Raw genomic sequence first — 20832 nt, 5'->3', positions numbered from 1 at the left:
TCCTGCATTTTTTATGTTGAACTCTTTATCCGTGTTTTTTTAACTCTCTTCGGTCCTGCTTTTTCAATCCTGATTTGTTTTGGCATAAATTGTCATCCTGCCTTTTTTTTTGGCCAAGATGTTCATCCGGCCTTTTTTCACTCAAATCTCCTGTCCTACCCTTTTCCAAATTTCATCCCGCCTTTTAAATATCAAATGGTAGATCCCTTATTGATATGTTTTGCTTAACACAACTTCTTCGACCAACTTCAATAGTAATATACCGTATAAATGTAAAAATTTGTAGCTTGAAAAATCTAATATGAACGTGTATACCATCAATTTCAACTTTTCCAACTTTTATAGGCCACAGTAGTTTAGTGGCCTAGCCAGAGATTTAAAAAAGGGATTGGGGACTCGCGGTCTAAGAGTAAGCCCGCTACAGTCATGCTTCATAGATTCCTTATACAATCAACCAAATTTCCCACACAAAAAGGTGATGCGAGCACCTTGATCCTCCCTCGAAGTCCGCCTCTGTAGTCTATCAATTTTAAATAGCCATAGTTTGATTAGAAAAACCAAGACCAGGCAATTTAAAACAATTTAAGACAATTTAAAACCGATAGAAAGTCATCAAAATAATGTAACTTCATGCCCTCGTTTACTTTAATCAGTGAAAGTTTTGGCCTGTATTCTTAAACTGTATCATGAGAATGATATTTATATCAACTTCATATCCACGTAAATCCATTTTGAATATTAACTAAATAATTCATAAGAAAATAATATTGAGGACATTTGCATTTGCAAGTCTGCTAATCCCCCTTATATCATTTCTTTTCAGAATAGCGATTTTCATTTATTCTTTGTTTGATTTTGAAATAATATTTCTTTTATCGTGACTGCTAAATAGGGTGTTCATTTAGCGGAAAGAAACATTCGCAATTTTGAGTTACGATCGTCTTTTTATAAAAACAAGTCAAAGTTACGATCATCTATAGACGAAGTTACGATCATCATCGTGATTTTTTGAATCTCGATTTTCGTTCTTCTGGTTGTTTTTCTTTAATTTATGAAAAACACGTTCAACGGCAATGCTTATTAAGATTTTTCTTGATATAAAACAAATCTGAAAATAAGGTGTTAAAGTAGAGAAATCAGCCTTCTAAAATATCTCTATATGTGTGTCCGCCATATTTGGATGATCGTAATTGCAGTTACGATCATCACGTTGACGCCAGTGACATATGGAACATTCGAAACTGATAATTCAAAGATAAACTTGATGGGTAAGCTTATTCCATGCTAGTAAGACAAATTTCACGCCAGTAATTAAGATACCTCTTGTTACGCTCTTATCACCAATAGAACTTTTCAACACACTTTGAATTGTTTCGGGAGTGGCTGTTGTAAGGCAAAAAGAAACACGCATTTTCAAAGGCAGTCCAAAGTTTCCACACCTAATAACAACCGAATAAACTTGCGAAACCTCACTATCTATCAAACTGTGAATGCATGAAATAATTGCTACTAAAGGCAAGCAGTAATCAATCAACGATTCTGGCATCTGGTCTGGAAACATCAACCCATATACACAAGGATTAGAAGGAACATCTATTTACTATCCGCCAAATATCAATTATGTTTACATTATGCATGTTAGATTTTTATTTGGGAATCTATAATACTAAATTAACGAGGTCCAATTTGTCAGCCGTCATGGGGTAAAAACGACAAATCAAAGAATTCAACTTTATATAATGCAAATATTAGACAATAGTGTACATTGAAAATTACACAACACCAGACCTTTTTGTTTTCCACATAATTAATATTGCCAATAATTAACATGTTCAGGGTCAAATTCGATACCGACACCAATAGTATATTCACAGGCAACCTGTTACCTAATATGTACGTTCCGCATCTGACAGGCGCACCATCAAACGGTGTATTTAGAATTTTGCTATACACACGGGTTATAATCACAGGGTTGACACTACTAAATTAAATCATTGTCAAATTGTTCCCTATTATAGTATTTAAATCAGTAAGTCTTTTTAAGATAACAATACGAATACTAAAAATCTGGACTTAAAATAAGGCGTATAGGGGTTTCAATTTTTAGCGTGCATGACGTAAAACAGAGAAGCAAAGAATTCAACTTTATGTATAACTAATAGAGAAAAATGCTATTGATTAAAAAATACTCCATTCCAGGACATTTTACTTTCCAAATAATTTATATTACCAATATAAACTGATAAGTTCCAGGTCAACGGGTTCAAACAAAAAGTTTTGAAAGCAGAGAAAACTGTGCATCTTATAATCGGTATGACTTTGTCAGATGACAATACCAATACTATAAGAAGGTTTACGCATAGTGATATACTTTAATTCAGTCACGGACCCGCGAAATCACGGGTGTGTTCTAGTCATACTTATGATGACAGAGTTCAAAACAAACGATAAACATACTTATTTTTATTAACTGTCTGTTAAACAAGATACAAACAGAAGCAAAAGCAATCAATGAGACAATTGCGTTGACAACATTACAAAAATATTTAATAGGTAACCAAAAAAGAATATGCATTTGTTATTCACCAGGTTACCCTTGTGTTGGTCTAATTTTTATATGTTTTATATATTTACAGTGGTGTTCAAATGGAGAATGTGTTTATGATGCACGCGCACCCTGATACATGCATTGCATATCCGCGACCAAGTGGTGGTAAATAAACTCATGATAGATACCAGAATTAAAATTTTGTATTTGCGCCAGACGCGCGTTTTGTCTACAAAAGACTCATCGTTGACACTCGAATCAAACAGCAAAAAAGGCCAAACAAAGTACGAAGTTAAAGAGCAAGATAAAATATGTTTGGTCTGCATTTATTAATCATATATTCCTTTTATTGAAACTCAGTCTCATCACAACAGACACCAGACACCAAAGAGTTCGCTTCCCTGGAAACATTCTGGGCATCTTATTTGCCCTTCGCTGGTCACTGGACACACCGAAGGAATAGTGCAGCCAATATCTAAAAATAAAATTCAAATATAAGTACTGTAAATATTATAAAAGTGATAAAATTAATTTAAAGATCTTCTTTGCATATTGACATCAGATGTTCAATCGATACAAACGATCTCACAAACAATTGTTGTCCAACATCTTTACGAAAAAATTTCTTTAAATTAATCATTTATGTATTGGTAAATATTTATTATTAATTTCATTGAATATGTAGAAGTTTGAGGCGCATTGTAAAATAACGTTTATAAACCATACATATAAACTAAACATATAAATTAAACTATGAACTCACCTGGTAACTGCACTAAAACAAAAAGATAATAATAAGTACAGGTTTTAAAATTTCAAACTTCAATTTACATCTCCCTATATTGAAATATGATGGAAGGATAAGTATGATTTTACTTTTGAGATTGTAGTTTAGTTAAAAGCTTTAAAATATGACTCATATTCAAAGTTTTTCAATTGTCATAGATACGCAAAAGTGGCATATGAGCTATTATAACTCATGTATTTCCATCCATATCACATTTATCACATTGCCTACACTACAAAAGTCTACAAGTCTGAAAAGATCAGTTTTTGTCTTGATTTGCATGAACTTTTACTCGACATTCTCTAAAAGTATGACTTGTGCCTTAATTTTTCTTGACAAATTCTCATTTATATCAAATTTGTATGAAATTTACTTGACATATTCTTGAAATTCTGAATATGGTCTTAAAATTTCTTGACAAATTCTTGACATCTGAATACTGTCTTAAAATTTCTCGACATATTCTTGACATTCTTATTTTTTCTCAGTATGGCCTGACATATTCTGAACATTTGGAATTGTGTTTTAAATTTACTTGACAGTTCTCAGTTTTACAAATCATGACAATATTCATGATATAACTTAAATCTTTTTTTCTCTTTACATAATATACTGTTTTTTTCAAGTTACACTTTTTACAACAACAAAAAAATGAAAGTTGGGCATGTAAAATAATTGAAAATTTGGGTATCAAAATATTTTTACAAATGCAAATGTGGCTATAAAATCTAATGTATAAAATAATTTAAATGTGGGTTTTTAAAAAAATACAAATTTTGATTCCTAAATCTAATAAATTAAATGATTTAAACCATTCATACTGTAGACGTATTTTATTCTACATTCATAATATATTATTCACTGGACTACTAACACAAAGGTTCCTGGTTCGATTCCCGTTTGGGATGAAAATTTCAGGAACTCAATTTTCGGCTCTCCCTTGACACCATTTGCGAGTATGGTCTTGAGGAAACGATGATTGTCCGTCGGACGGGGACGATAAATGGCTGGCCCGTGTTAAGAGAGAGCCACATCTCTTGCACGTTAAAGACACCCTTGTAGATTTCGAAAAAAGAGTAGGGTAATGCCGCTACAAGGCAGCACTCGTACCCGCAAAGTGGAAAGGGATTAATATAAGTTGTAAAACTTGTTTCCCAATCCACTATAAATAAATATGTTTAAACTAAACTAACAGATGAAAAAATTGTGTAATGTCATCTGTTGGAATATACATTAAGTATTACACACAACTGTTAAATAGAAATTACTGTTTTACCTGTAATTAGCCATGCAACTTATCAGTTGACTTACCATGCCACTACAATATCAAATTTTTGTTAATAGTTAAAAATCATAAAATTCAACACTCAAATTTGAATAAAAAATGTTTTTGAGTTGTTCTAAAAAATTATTATTTTTTTTAAACCAAGACGAGAACAATTTTTTTTACCTACACGGACCCCTCCTTCTTTTTTTAGCCCCACAAACCCAAAAGATGAATTGTGGGGTCCAAAAGAGACACATGGTCAAATTATAAACTGCCTACAAGACACCTATTCTATTAAAGCCTATTTGACTGGCAGTTTTGCAAATTGCAAAGTCTAAATGCTGTTTGTCAGTTTTTTCGAAGTGAAAACAATCAAAACTAAACTACAAGGGGGATTATTCCGGGTATTCCAACTTAGGTGAACCAAAAGGGTATTATACTATACCAAATTAATCCCTGATTCTTCAAAGTTTAGTTAAGCCATAATAAAAAGGAGTGTATAACAGCAATAGAATGTCATAAACAGTGCAGAATCAGTCCGTACACATTTCAGGCCAAATTTATACTGTTGAGAAAGTGCCAAGACATATTTAAGACTGTCAAAGAATGTGTCAAGACATATTCAGACATTATTTAGAATGTCATGAATATGTCAAGACATGTTAAGACATTATTAAGAATGTCAAGAATATGTCAAGACAGATCGAGACAAATTTAAGACAGTCAATAATTGGTCGAGACTAATCCAGACTCTTATCAGATAATACAGGAAGTGTCGAGAAATTTTAAGACAATGTTCATAATGTCAAGACTCTTGTCAAGAAAAATCAAGAACCTTATTAGACAAATTAATACTATGTCAAGAATTTTCAAATATTATTTAGACAAATTAAGAATGTCGAGTAAAAATTCATGCAAATTCAGACAAAAACTGGTCTTTTCATACTTTTTGACTTTTGTAGTGCTATGGCAATGTTTTTGCTATGCAAAATACCATTGCGCGATTTAAGTACATGTGGAGCAGGATCTGCTTACCCTTCCGGAGCACCTGAGATCACCCCTAGTTTTTGGTGGGGTTCGTGTTATTTATTCTTTAGTTTTATATGTTGTGTCATGTGTACTATCGTTTTTCTGTTTGTCTTTTTCATTTTTAGCCATGGCGTTGTCAGTTTGTTTTAGATTTACGAGTTTGACTGTCCCTTTGGTATCTTTCGTCCCTCTTTTAAGTAACCTGATTCTATGACCGAAAAATAAAGTATATCGACTTATGTTAAAAAGTATACATTTAATATAATAAAATGATGCAAAAGTAACATGGAAGTTAATTTGTTGGCAGATAATGCGTTTTTATGTATTATAACTGATGACATTCGTTCATAATATTTTTTTATAAGATTGGTAACCGGACAATTCTCTATCACAGACCAAAGCTAATTTAATTGACCATAAGTCCTTCAACAATAAGCAAAGTCCATACCGCATAGAAACGGAACGTTTAGTTGTCAATGCGTTGAACCGATGGTAATACCAATTCATATTCATGAATAATGTTGTAGTATTATGTAGTCCTAAAATATCCTAAGATGTAAGGTCGTAAGATAAAGGAAAAGGGATAAAATATCTATATACAACAAAAAGGATTGCTAAATACTACCGTAACAACAAATGTTGATAAAAATACTTACCGACTTTGCAATCTTAAATAAAACATAGATATATATACATAGAGCATATCTGTTCACTTTTCCCTTTTCTGAACATTTTATAACAAACTTTTGAATTTTCACATGTGAGGATTTATAAGTTTTGCCAGAAAACAAATGGAAAACAATCATAACAAAAACCAGACACACATGAATCCCCCTTTCAATTTGGTTCTGCTATGATAAAATAATGACCACATGAAATTTCAAAAATGTGGTGTCCTGTCAAAACTGTTTTAACAGTCCTGCCAATTCATCAATATGATTAGGTTCTTTATACCTTCCTCAGAAAAAACTGAATGTAAAAATTGCTACGTAAGGATAGCTTACAATCCTAGTCAGTTTAAAATGTTATAGAAAGAACGCACTTGCAACGCGGTGTCACAAAGTTACAAGAGTTTGTTTCTCTAGCCGTTAAAGCTTTACTCATCCATCGTTCTCATCCACTGATTACAGGTCTTCTCGTTCATCGTTTATTCAAGATGTCACTGTGAACAAGGTTAAAATACAGGTCTAAGATTACCTACATGTTTAAAGTTGACAAACAAAAAAATCTACACTAGTGTTTACTTACCAATAACGATGTCTGAAATTTGAAAATAACTGTTTCAAAAATAATTTTAGAAAGGTTCTTATATCGAAATTAGATTATAGACTAAAAGACGTACCAATGAAATATATCAAACTCTGAATTATTTTCTCTATAAGGGTTTGTGCATATATTTTGACAGTTTACCAAATTTTCGGCTATTTCTTTACTATTAAGCGCAAGATAAAGACACACGTCTTACAAAAAGCAATGTTCACTGTATTTGGCAAAACTTTTAGGAGTTTTGGTCCTCAATGCTCTTTAACTTCGTACTTTATTTGGCCTCCTAACTGTTTTGGATTCGAGCGTCACTGATGAGTCTTTTGTAGACGAAACGCGCGTCTGGCGTATATACAAAATTTAGTCCTGGTATCTATGATGAGTTAATTAGGTACAAAGATGAAAGATTTAAGTCTGTGATTTGCCAATTTGACCAAATTTGATAAATCATCAATCAGATATGTCTGAATGGCAAACGAAGTAAAATGCATCTCATAGCCACACAAGCAACACCAAGCATATTATATATGGTTGGTTCACCGTAATGGTAAAAGCGATCTGGAAAGAAAAGATATTATACAGACTTTGAGGCAGTAAATCAGAAGTTGCTCATGCTAATTACATTTCGTATGTGTGACTTTTTTCACAATAAGTGTCAGTTGTAAGTTCAGGAAAGCTGTACACTTTCACCGCGTTTTTTTTTAATCAGAATAAAAGACTTTCATTTACACCGAGGCTTAATGACATCAAAAACATTATGCACTTCACTTCTGGATGAGTAGATCATCCATGCGTGATAAGTACAACATGTGGTGGTACTTTAGATTTAGTGTCTATTGAGTAGGTTAACGGGTTTGAGAAATCAATTGTAAATAAGATCTTAATAATATACCTTTAACTAACTGTAAAGAAGGAAAATCGCCATCACATACATCACACACAGTTGGAGGACTATCATAAGGCTCTGTAACATATTTAGATTTTAAAGTCTTTGTAAAATATACATTGTAATTAATGTATTCAGAATTACTATATTTGCAACATGATGTTTGACGATTCAACTTGATGTCGTTACATAGTAGGAAACGAGTATCATAGTACTGCGAACACAAAGTTTATATGAGTAAAACGAGAAATATATTTCAAAATGTTTTTTTTAATTAAAGAATATTTGCAAACGTAAAGTCGCAAACATGGAGCATTTGGAAACATTTAAACATTTCATTATATTTCTCAGTTTTATTCCGAACAGAAACAATTGCTAAACCTCTTCAATACAAGAAGATAATAAGAGTAGATTTATCATAGTACATGACTGGTGTTTATTTGCACACTCAAAAGTATATAATTTGATGGGCTGACATACATGTGAGAGGTTTAGCTAGCTATAAGTCAATGTTTAATCCACCATTTTCTACATAAGAAAATGTCTGTACTAATGCAGGAATATGACAATTGTAATAAATTCGTTTGATGTTTTTGTGCTTTTGATTTTAACATTAGATTAGAAATTATCCTTTTTTGAAATTTTCTCCGAGTTTTAAGTATTTTTGTAATTATATTTTCTACTGATTTGAAAAAAACCCCAACAGTATTGTTGGTTAAATTGTACAGCGCCAGTTTAAATATAAAAATAACCGTCACACTCATCCAAACCCATTCCATCATTAAAAAAAAGGAACTGACCATCATTTTCTTGTGATAACATATAAACGAAAAAAAAATACCAAAAAGCTTCTAAACGGCTACATGTATATTCTATCATTTCTCTATAATTTGATATGTACAGTTCATCATATTAATCGTCTTATTTAGTCTGTTAGAGATGTACTTGTCACGGTTTTGCATTTTACAATACATAAATAAAATGTTGTTTGTTGCTGTTAAAACAGTTTACCCTATATGTTACTGTCTCAAAATAATTTTAAACTGCTATTCATAAACTTGGGGTATGATTTCTAAAATATTTGTTTCGTAATATTTTGAGTATTTTACATCCAAAAAATATTCGAGAAAAATTTTCTGAACCAAAGTTTCTATTGAAGGTAAAAATATGATATCTTTTAAGCATAAACTAATTCATATTTAAGAACAATTCTATTCATTGATATGCAATTCAACAATAAAATGCAAAATCGACAACAAATATAAACAGCAATATAAAGTGCAACTTACACTAAATGTACTAACAATTTACTATGTAAAACATGTAAAATTTGAATATAAAAGTGTAAAATCCGCATAGAATCATATTCAAAACAGTGTGGTCCTGGCCATTGATTGACGACCTAAATTATCCCATTGACTGGGACAGATTAGGTGAACGTTTGTCGGTAACAATCACTGTTCACTATGTACTTGTTAAAGACACTGAATCTGTGGGGTCACCAAAGGTTCTCAACACCTAAATAAAGCAATTCGAAAAACGATTCCGGAATAATACGATGTGTTGATTTATATCCAATAATATAAATCAAAACATAAAGGTTATTCCTGAATAATTTTTCGAAATATTTTATTATAAAAGGCGTTAAGAACCTTTGGTGACCCCACAGTTTAAATTCTATAATAAGTAAGAAGTGAGCAATGGTCGTTACAGACAAACGTTCACCTTATCTGTCACAGTCAATGGGATAATTTAGGTCGTCAATCAATGGCCAGGACCACACTGTTTTGAATATGATTCTATCATTTATATCATAATGTTTCTTTTATATTCAAATTTAATTAAGTAAGAACCTTGATATTGACACGGAGGAAATTAGACATATTACCAATGTTATTTCAATTGATCGGGCGGAGCTTTCGTTTAAATTTGCATAAGGACAGTCTATTTGAAGATATGTGCGATAAGGACGAATGCCGTTATAATTATTACTGATTTCTAATCACATATCAGTGTCATCAAAGGAATTTACAAAACAATTACTGAACACTTCATTGATGAGTTTATCTTAAAACACATATCTAAGAATGGACTAGTTTATCATGAGCGAACCGGTTAAACTCCGCCCAGTCAAGTGAAATAAATCGAGTAATACCACCTCATTAGACACAATATATCTTACTTAGTGGTTTGACAAAAGACACCAGCACGTCCGGGAACCCATTTGTTATAATATTCTTACTACATGAGTAGAAATCACCACTTGTAAATGTCCGTCTGGAAAATATTCAATATTAATCTTTACAAAAGTTTTTCGATATTTTTAACAAACATGTTTCCTTATCTTACATATCGTATTGTATTTGATCTGATGCAATATATATTGTGTATATCTAATATTTGATTATGTATAAGCCATTTTCATAGTGTTTATATCACATAGGGGACAAATTCAGCCTATCACAATTTTCTTCAAATTGCACATTTTTTCTTTTTTCTTGATCATTAAAATATGTGGTTTTTTTCAATCCAGTTCTCCATTGCGTATTTTTTGCTAAATGTCATTCAATTGTCTATATCAGAAAAAGTAAGCAAATGACAATTTGTCAGGTTTAAAATTAAATTAAAATATGCCTGCTTCTGCTGATGTATAAAGTATTTACAAGAAAATTGGTTATCACTAATATCAATGAAGACCACGATTAAAAAAAGACAAATTATATATATATACAAGTATAATATTAATATAAATACACATCAAACTAATTATAAATATATATCAAACTTATTATACATACTTAATCACAGTAAATGGGCCTGATCTCGCGTAACATTCCTGTGTAAATCTAGTTGAACCGTTGACCGACACTTCAAGTGTAGTCCGGTTAGTTTTACTGACTGCGCCGACAAAAAAGTCACTGCCGTCTTCATTTATTCTTGCAAATCCTCGGTTCTGCTGCCAACATGGAAAAGCACAGATTCCTAACGCTGCAAAACAAAATTGTTGAAAAATTCTAGTAATGTTATAGGAATTTTTATAAAGGACGTTTAGCAAAATTAATATGTAGAAATTAGTTTTTTTAAGAATACTAAGTCTTTTAACTTGAATACTTTAATAGATTTAGTATATCTATGACTTATCAGTTAAATAAATTAAACTTGCCATATTGAAACATCAACGATACACAAATGATGTTGAAAAATATTTCCATTTCTTGACAAATAGTATTACTACTTCGATTATATTAAGCAGTTATCTGTTCTGAGTCTGGTAAGATATGATACATGTTTCTATGATAATTTAGCGCGCTCATGCTTTGGTGTGACATTAAACCATTATAAACATGAAATCGAATTAGTGTTAAAATTAATAGACGTAAAAAGATAAGAGAATGATTTGTGACGGCTGACTGGTGAAAGATATATTTATAGAAATTATTAGATAAATGTAAATATCTTCAAGGGATTTAAACATGTGCATTAAAGATACAATTGTTTGAAGATGTCATAGCTGATTGTACTTGCACTCCTTTATGTGTGCATCTATGTCAAGAAAGTTCCAGGTGTAACAAGGGTAATATTGAATATGATATAGTCTAAGCTAACTCATCGCATGTTACTGTATATTACAAGATCAAGAGAACATGAATTAGAAAGAACCCAAGTGTGAAAACAGGTATTTGATGTAGTCCTTTTCACTGACATATTCACTGTTTTGCTTGGTTTAAGTTTCACAATTAACCATCTCCACATTTTTGCTTGGTTTATGTTTCACTTTTTGTCATGTCCACTTTTTTGCTTGGTTTAGTTTTCACTATTTGTCATATCTAGTTTTGCTTTGTTAAAGTTTAAATATTTGTCATGTCTACAGTGTTCTTGGTTAAGTCTCCCTGTTTGCCATGTCCACTATTTTGCTTGGTTTAAGTTTCACTATTTGTCATGTCAACTTTTTTGCTTGGTTTAGTTTTCACTACTTTTCATATCTAGTTTTGCTTTGTTAAAGTTTAAATATTTGTCATGTCTACAGTGTTCTTGGTTAAGTCTCCCTGTTTGCCATGTCCACTATTTTGCTTGGTTTAAGTTTCACTATTTGTCATGTCAACTTTTTTGCTTGGTTTAGTTTTCACTATTTGTCATATCTAGTTTTGCTTAGTTTAAGTTTTACTATTTGTCATGTCCACTGTTTTTCTTGGTTAAATTTCCCTGTTTGCCATGTTCACATTTTTACTTGGTTTAAGTTTCACTACTTGGCATGTCCACTGTTTTGCTAGGCATAAGTTTCACTATTTGTCATGTCCACTTTTTTGCTTGGTTTAGTTTTCACTATTTGTCATATCCAGTTTTGCATGGTTTAAGTTTCACTAATTGCAATGTCCGCATTATTGCTTGATTCAAATTTCATTCTTTGTAATGTCCGTAGTTTTGCTTGGTCTAAATTTATCATTTTCCATGTCTACTGTATTGCTCGGTTTAATAACCACTTGTTGGCATGTCCACTGTTTTCTTAGTTAAAATTTCACTATTCGCCATGTCCACAGTTTTGTTTGGTATAAGTTACACATTTGCCATTTCAACAGCTTTGCTTGGTTTAATTTTTACTTCTTTTCACGTCCACAGTTTTTCACTATTCGCCATGTCCACAATTTTTCTTGGTTTTAGTTTTACTATTTGTCATGTCCACAGTTTTACTTGGTTTAAGTTTCACTATTTGTCATGTCCCCCGTTTTACTTGGTTTAAGTTTCACTATTTGTCATGTCCACCGTTTTACTTGGTTTAAGTTTCACTATTTGTCATGTCCACCGTTTTACTTGGTTTAAGTTTCACTATTTGTCATGTCCACCGTTTTACTTGGTTTTAGTTTGACTATTTGTCATGTCCCCCGTTTTTCTTGGTTTTAGTTTGACTATTTGTCATGTTCATAGTTTTGCTAGGTTTAAGTTTCACTATTTGACATTTTCACAGTTTTGATTGGCTTAAGTTTCACTATTTGTCATGTCCACCGTTTTACTTGGTTTAAGTTTCACTATTTGTCATGTCCACCGTTTTACTTGGTTTTAGTTTCACTATTTGTCATGTCCCCCGTTTTTCTTGGTTTTAGTTTGACTATTTGTCATGTTCATAGTTTTGCTAGGTTTAAGTTTCACTATTTGACATTTTCACAGTTTTGATTGGCTTAAGTTTCACTATTTGTCATGTCCACTGTTTAGCTTGTCTTAAGTTTCACATTTGACATTGCAACAGTTTTGCTTGATTTAGTTTCACTATTTGTCATGTTCACGATTTTGCATGGTTTTAGTTTTACATTTGCCATATCAACAATTTTGTGTGGTTTAAAATTCCATTATTTGTCATGTCCAAAGTTTTTCTTGGTTTAAGTTGCACTAGTTATCGCCACAATTATGCGTGGTTTAAGTTTTACTTTTGCCATTGCCAGTTTTGCTTGGTTTAAGTTTCACTGTTATTATGTGCACATTCTTGTCTGGTTTTCATTTTACGATAATTGTCATGTTAATATTTTGCTCGGTTGTTGTTTTTCAACTGCATTTTCACATTTTCTAGGTTGAAATTTCAATATTATCACCTTACAGTTCTCGCATGATTCAATGTTTGATATTGCCATGATCATTGGTTATGTTTAGTGTTAGTTTCACGGTTGTTGAGCTAACAGTAGAGTTTGTATTTTTAAAAGTTTCATTGATAACATGCCACAGTGTTATTTGGTTTAATTTGTACAAAATTTTAACCATAACTTTGCTTGGTTTAAGTTTTTCAAATGCCATGTTCACATTCGTGCTTGTTTGAATATCGATTTCGCCTGGAATGAGTTTCATTATTGTCATATTCTTAAATTTTTCAGTTTCAGAGTCATTATTACCATATTTACATATTTGCTTAGTTATGTTTTTGGTGCCTTGTTTCAATTTTAATTGGTTTTATTTTCACTCATGCTTTGTTCCTTTTTATATTCGACATAACGAGATTTCGGAAGGTAATTTTTTTTATGACTCATTCATAGTATACATGTAAGTACATTCTTTTAAAATCTGAATGAAGGTTTTCACTAGTCATAACCTCTTATGAATGGTGATCTGAAATGTTTCACCATTTTTTGGATGATGCTCAATGTCATTTCTAGTTGCCGTGATAGAACCTTTAATGTTTTTAGATCCTGATCAAATGCAAATGAAGGTTTGATTCTACTCATCAAACTCTTAAATGAGTTCGATAAATAGACTGACAAAGAAACGGAATATATTTGTTTTTCATTGTGACTGGAATTAAGATATCAAGTATCAGTTCTAGTTGACGAGATAATATCCCCATTTTTTGTTTGACCAGGTAAGCTTTTATCACCACTTTACAAATGCTAAATCGTATTTTTAAAACTCTTAAAACAATTTCGCCTCTGAATCCAACGAATCAATTCCGACCACATTTATATTCAATTGTCTCTATGGTATCTAGAAAATAAAGTTGGCGTTATTCGTTGCTGTCAATCAATCAATATTTGCCACCACGGGTACATGTAGAACAAAAATGTATACATTATCAAGGACCTCATTTCGGGGGTTAAGGGGTTAAAGAAGTCATCTACTATATCAATAGACGTCTCATGAGGTTATTGACGAGGCTTTCAACATAGAGTATCATGGTTTGATATTTATGTGAAACATAAGTTTCTTTCAGTAAAATAATCCCTCAAGGAAAACATAATCTAAGCAATGTGAAATAGTCACAGCCTTAAATATGCAAGTAGGCCAATCTTTGTGAATATTCAAAGCCTTTTTCACCTGACAGTAATATATCCTTTGTGCAATTGTTATGATAATTGAAAATAGATATATCCAAAACAGGTGGTTATGGAATGAAAATTCTGGAGACAAATTGAATCATTATCCGTTTCGTTTGCGTCGGGCGATGTTCAAGATTTTTCTATTGTAAGAGTTGTCTAACTTTGAGAAATATTTGTTTCATATCTCTCTTTGTCAATATTATAATTTGGCAACTTTCTTTGTCCAGTTAAACCAGGTTCGTGTCATTGAAACAGCCGTACAAATGTATAAAGTTAAGCTTTATTGTGTATACATGTAGCATTATGATCTATACTAAATACGTAGTATACGTGTATGCAAAAGAAAAGAAAATACAATATTATAGTCATTGATCACCAATTATTACATTTCACATTTAAATTTAACAACACAAGGCCAACTTAAAACTGATCGACTTCTCTGAGACCCACAAAGGAATTACATTACCCTCCCTCTATATCAAATGCAAAGATGTCAAATCTGCTGAATTTTAATTGCTTACATAAAACATTGAGTAAGATAATTTTAACATTGATAGTTGATGGTTGATAAAGTTAGTGACTTCAGCTATAATAGGAAGACTACACAAATTTATCAATTGATCATAAATGTTTTGCTTTCATCTATTTCTCACAAATATATCGCAATAAATATGAGCATGGACGATCGTTCCATCGGTACGAAGCTGCTTTCCATAATTCAGCACAGTCTTCATTTGCGCCAGCATCATCAGGCTGTCCGCCTCCCCAGTTTGTGTAATCCACACCTGAGTTATCAGAAATCCAGCGCCATGTTCCTTCATGATGAATATCATGTGCACCAATCCTAAGTATATCGATGTTGTTTGCTGTAAAATAACACAAATCAAAGATTTAATAAACCATGTATTTTGACCATATAGTGTTTTAATGAGAACTTTTGTACCAAGTCTAATACTAAATGATATCTGATTGTTGAAAACATATTTAGCATTTGAAAACGATAACAGATAAACATTAAAAAGATACAAATCGCAGATACAGTAATACCACATTTACGATTAAAGCCAACAGTTGGCTTCTTGCAGGAGATATTGCACTTAACTAAAAATGTCTTGCAAGTTTAGCACTTTATCTAAACAATCTGTAATTATAATAGACAGAAACTGTACGAGGTATAAAAAATCAGCAATACGAAATCCGAAAAATTCTGCTTGCTTTGGGAAGGACATTCATTGGTTTGTGGTGGGGTGGAAAGTGGGGGGGGGGGGGGGGGGTAGTAAGCGTCTCTTATGCATTATCAGTATGACATTTTTATAAAATGAGTGATTCATGAAGGGAGGAAGACTTCGTATTATCTATATAAACTTACCAATCATTACAGTTTGAAGCCAGAGATTTTCCGATGCGTCCTCTACTTTAACCAAGTTAGAACCTCTCCTCTGGCAATCAGTCTGAAATATAATAATGTACATTCTACAATAATGATATGTGTGCCATTTGTTTATAAATATTGTAAGAGTTACATTAATATGTGCACTACATTTGTGGCGTTATACAGACGACATCCCGAGCTAAAAAAAGATATTATATATATTTAATAAAATTCCTTCTCTTTTTTATTAGGTATAATTGCATTTGTAAAAGATGCAGGTTCGTTGGTATATTTATCCTTGGTCGATTTCAAATTCCCGAGAAAAAACGCTGTTGTTCTGTTAAATCAATCATCCTTAATCAGAACGATAGTTGTATGTGTGAGTGTATGCGAGTGGGAGAGAAAGGCTTTTTATTTTTACTTTATGTGATTACATGCTTGTTATGAGCCCTATGATTAGGAAATAAAATAAGTTTATCTTATCTGTTTTAAAGAAAAGAAGTGAGTAAACAGTTTGATTCTATTGAAAATGAGTGATCAAATACACAAAACAAAGCAAAACATTGAATTTGATGAAAAGATATAAAAATGTTGTAGAACGATTACCAATGACACAACTCTCCGTTAGAGACCATATAACTCAGAAAATAACAACTACATGTATAGGTCACCGTACGTATGCAAAACCCATACCTCATAGTCACATATAAAAGGTCCTTAAATAACAATGTAAATTTAAGAGTTCAAACAAGAAAACTCACGGTCAAATGTATGTATAAAAAATCAACGAAAAACAAATATGAAACACATAAACTGGCGACAATCACTGGTTAAACATGTTATTGGGATCCCAACCCTCCCCTAACCTTGGACAGTGGTGTACAGTACAAAGTTTTTTTGTCTCTATGTGTTATGGAAAAGTATATGTTTTTATTTTATGTTTATTAAATTGTCTTATATCTACTTAATTGTACGTATTGGTGTCCGTTTGTTTATTCTACACTGGCTACATGTATATATAGATATAGGGGACCGTTGAAACCTTACGCGGTTGTTTTTTTTACATTTTTGCGTATGTCCTTAAGTTTGTTTGTCGTTTATGGTCCGAGACCACCATTGTCGTCCCTTGATTTTACAAATATAGTCCCTAGTGTTGACAGTGGGTTACTTGCCATTAATTTTTATACCTCTTCCAAATTTATTTCTCCATGTTTAATGCCTCAAATTGCAAGTAGGGGGATAAAATTACACTGTAAAAAAATTTGGGTCCAGAATTTTAAAGGAAAGTAGTGATTTGGTCCAGCTGAAAAAGGTTGAAAATGAGCACTTCGGAAGCTGTCAAAAGATTTCAAGACGCCCTAAACATAAAATTGTCCATATTTTGAGTTAGATGCGATGAAGTTTTCTATATTTTTGATATAATTTGTCCCAAAAGTAGTACAACACACTGTAAAAGTTTCTTTGAGAAAGCGCAGGTGGGATTTTTTTTATTTTCATTTATGTTCTAAAAGAAATGCACTACGAATTAATTGTGTTCTCGGACCTTATGTTGTTTTATTTTTAAATGTTGTTTCATTTATATGTTTCGGAGTTCAAAATGACGTTCATTTATACTGAACAAGAACACATTGTTTAGGGAACAGTGTAAGTCTTGGATGTTCTTGCTGTATAAAAGACCCATTGGTGGTCTTCACCTGTTTAGCTCTGTTATATGATAGTTGTCTCTCTATTTCCATTCTTAATTCTATCATTGTAACAAGTATTTGGGTTTAGGTTTCAGTGATGATTGATACACATTTGTATGGGTTTTTTTTTATAAAGAAAGGAATTTACATTTTCGTTTTTTCGACAAAAAAAACCCTGCAATTTGCTGAAACTCTAATCTCAACGTCATGTTTAGTTGGGCTATTTACAATTCATATCATAGTAAATCCTTGTATTTAATATTATCGAACATATGCCACTTACTACAGAATCTTCCCATGTCTTTGTATCTGGTCCGATGTAGTAACAGTGGATTCCAAACTTTATCCATCCTTTCTCACAGGGTCGTGACATTTCTGAGAAAAAAAAACCCATATAATTCATTCACTTAAAGGTGTCTGGAGCGTCTTAATCAAAATCCACAGAATATTTAAATAATTTGTCAATATGAAGTTTTTATCATGCTTTTTAATATAGAGTAAAAGATATAGGTCACCGGACCTACTTTCATGCTACAGATTGTGCAAAATTGTCAAAGGAGTAGATCCGATAAGGACCGATTTTGGCCTCAAATTTCAGGTTCATCTGACGAAAGATTTTGACCACTTTTGAAACACTTAAGTGTCTATTTTATTTGATTCTATCTGTGTATGTGTAAGATATTCACTGATTTTGTCATTAAAAACGATCCGATTCAAGCTCAAATATGAAAAATCAACCAAATATGCCAGAAAATGTCACTTTTCAGATGGTTTTTGCTAAAAATGAAAGTGGCCGCATCCGTGTTCATCCTCGACCTTTATTTATGTTATGTATTATCATCAAATACAACTTACATTTTAATATTAATGATGAACACGAATGCGGCCACTTTCGTTTTACACGAAAACCGTCTAAAATTATACTAAAATGCTAAAATTGTGAAGATTTCAGTGATTTAGCATGACTTTATGGTGCTAGTACCCGATATATGTGCCATGTTTTGTCAAAACCAGCCCATATTTATGTAGCAGACGCATTCTACGGTCCAAAAAATAACTAAAAGTTTACATTTTATCAATTTTGTAAAACTGCTATATTTTGGGGCCAAAAAGGTGTCTTACCGGACCTTCTCCTTTGGTAGATTATGCATGGCAAATCCAATTTTGTGTAATAAAATGAAAACTACATGATGTAATTTAAAGATAAAATGTGAAAAGATAGCTCTAATAACATGCTTTCAGTTAAGAAGAAGAAAAAATGGGGTCACACAATTCGTCTTTTTTATGCATATCAAAAAAGCTCAATTCACAACACTTTCTATGTAAAATAACAAATAGCTTTATCTGAGTTATCTCCCCTATGTTATGAGTTATCTCCCCTTATTTGGCAAAGTTTGGGGGAAAATGAACCAAACACATAAATGTTAATTTTTTTTTTAGAAATAACAGCCATAAAAATGATAAAAAACATAATTTTCTATATTTTATTTACATCATTTTACTTACACATGAATTACATAAAACTCTCAAAATTTGCATGTTTCCGAGGATACCAAACATTTGAGTTTACTTATTAAATGTAATGGTGCATTTATCTACTTATCAGACATTTGAGGTATCTGGTCAATAGTAACGATTTAATAGCTAGCCATGAACAATGTCAGACAAGGATATAATCATTAAAGGGGAGAGGGAGTAGAGGTGGTGACTAGCCGGAGGTTGGAATTTTTTGGTTCTTTCCTAAACAAAAAACATCGAATAATTACTGATTCCTTATTAGATGAGAAAAAATATTGTAGTCAAGCAGATGACAATGGCGGATCCAGAAATTTTCATAAGTGGCACCCCACTGACTGACTAAGAGGAGCCCCGCTCCAGTCATGCTTCAGCACGGTAATTCCCTATTTAATCAACAAATAGTTTCTTAGTAAAGGGGGGCCCGGGCCCCCTGCACCCTCTAAATCCACCTCTGGATAACAAAAATGGATAAGATGAATCCATATTTCCCCCACCACATACCTTATAGTGTTATGCTTTGAAAAAAAAAATAAGATTGCTAGCGTCGACAAACTTAAGTAAAATGTTCTGACTCAGACGAAAACTCATACCCCTCTTTTCTGCCCTTAAGAAGTTGAACGGTTGCTCCCTTGATAAACGTAGATTATTTTTGTACCTGCATCTAAATCCATTTCATCAGGAATATAGAAATAAGGAGATGTGGTTTGATCGCCAATGGTATAATACAACTATCTACTAAGGTGAAAATGAAGTGGATGTACATATAGGCAACCGAATGACCTTCAACAATGGAAATACCCGTAATGTATGGAGGGCTAAGAAAGGCCCCGACACGACAACATTACTGGTAATTTAATTAATTAGTAAGTTACAGTGTTTTACCGACTCAATTAATATGCACCCGCATAAATTAGAACTTAAAAAAATATTAATGGATTGGCTACTAGTATATAAATATTGTTTTTAGGTCTATGTTTTTGATTACCTTCATTAAAAGTTGAGATAGTGCATGTATATTGCTCTTCTTCTTTTTTTTTGACTTAGTGTCAATAGTATCTCACCATTAACATTAAAAAAAAGCTTACCTAGAAACTGTTTGGACAATTTTCCATTCCATACCGACATACTGGCTAATTGTTTATAAATTTCCGACACCTTCGATTTTAACGACTTTTGTTTTTCCTCGACGACGTCATGGAATCTGTCAATAAATGTTATATTTATAGCATCATCAATATATTCTTTTAGCTGCTGGTTAATTATTGATACGTCCAGTTCAGCTAATAATGGAGCCTTTAAGTTGTCTGACACTAACGGCATTTTAACTGACCGACACCCAGAATCGGAGCATGGTTTAGCCAAATTAATATCCCCCATTGTGAGAACTACAAATAAAACAATATGAACTTTACGTGCTTCCATCGTGAAAGCTGTACAATCTTACATGTATATCATATAAAACATTTTATAATCATGTATTACAAAGTACGCAGTTATCACGCGAATATAAACCTGAGATTCAACAAAAAAAAAGGGTAATGGACAAAACATGACAAAATATTTACATTAAAACGCTATCATTTCTCAAATCAATGTTTTTCGAAAGAGTTGGCTGGCATTAACAGAGGTTCTTTAAAACGTGTTTACAACATTGAGATATGGTACTGTCAGTTGAAACAAGTA

At 32.1% G+C, this 20832-nt stretch overlaps 2 protein-coding genes across 2 annotated transcripts in view; one reads left to right on the top strand and one right to left on the bottom strand.

Annotated features, from left to right (window-relative positions):
* Window positions 1-2714, top strand: part of LOC134688114 (A disintegrin and metalloproteinase with thrombospondin motifs 3-like) — a 28389-nt gene extending 25675 nt beyond the window's left edge. The window contains exon 14 of the mRNA XM_063548585.1: window positions 2637-2714. Within this exon, the coding sequence (XP_063404655.1) occupies window positions 2637-2681 (45 nt within the window). The 3' untranslated portion in view covers window positions 2682-2714. The remainder of the gene's footprint in view (window positions 1-2636) is intronic.
* Window positions 2715-15067: 12353 nt separating this feature from the next.
* On the bottom strand, window positions 15068-20613 carry LOC134686552 (perlucin-like protein). Its single transcript, XM_063546222.1, has 4 exons — window positions 20235-20613; window positions 17915-18006; window positions 15944-16025; window positions 15068-15440 (listed from the first exon to the last, which is right to left on the bottom strand). The coding sequence occupies exons 1-4, from the start codon at window positions 20569-20571 to the stop codon at window positions 15217-15219; spliced, it is 735 nt and encodes a 244-aa protein (XP_063402292.1). The 5' UTR covers window positions 20572-20613; the 3' UTR covers window positions 15068-15216.
* Between the last annotated feature and the right edge of the window lie 219 nt (window positions 20614-20832).

This window comes from Mytilus trossulus, chromosome 10 (assembly GCF_036588685.1).
Source record: "Mytilus trossulus isolate FHL-02 chromosome 10, PNRI_Mtr1.1.1.hap1, whole genome shotgun sequence".
In the NCBI taxonomy this organism is placed as follows: Eukaryota; Metazoa; Mollusca; class Bivalvia; order Mytilida; family Mytilidae; genus Mytilus; species Mytilus trossulus.
The sequence above is the reverse complement of the archived record's forward strand: the minus strand, read 5'-3'. Positions and strand labels throughout refer to the sequence as shown.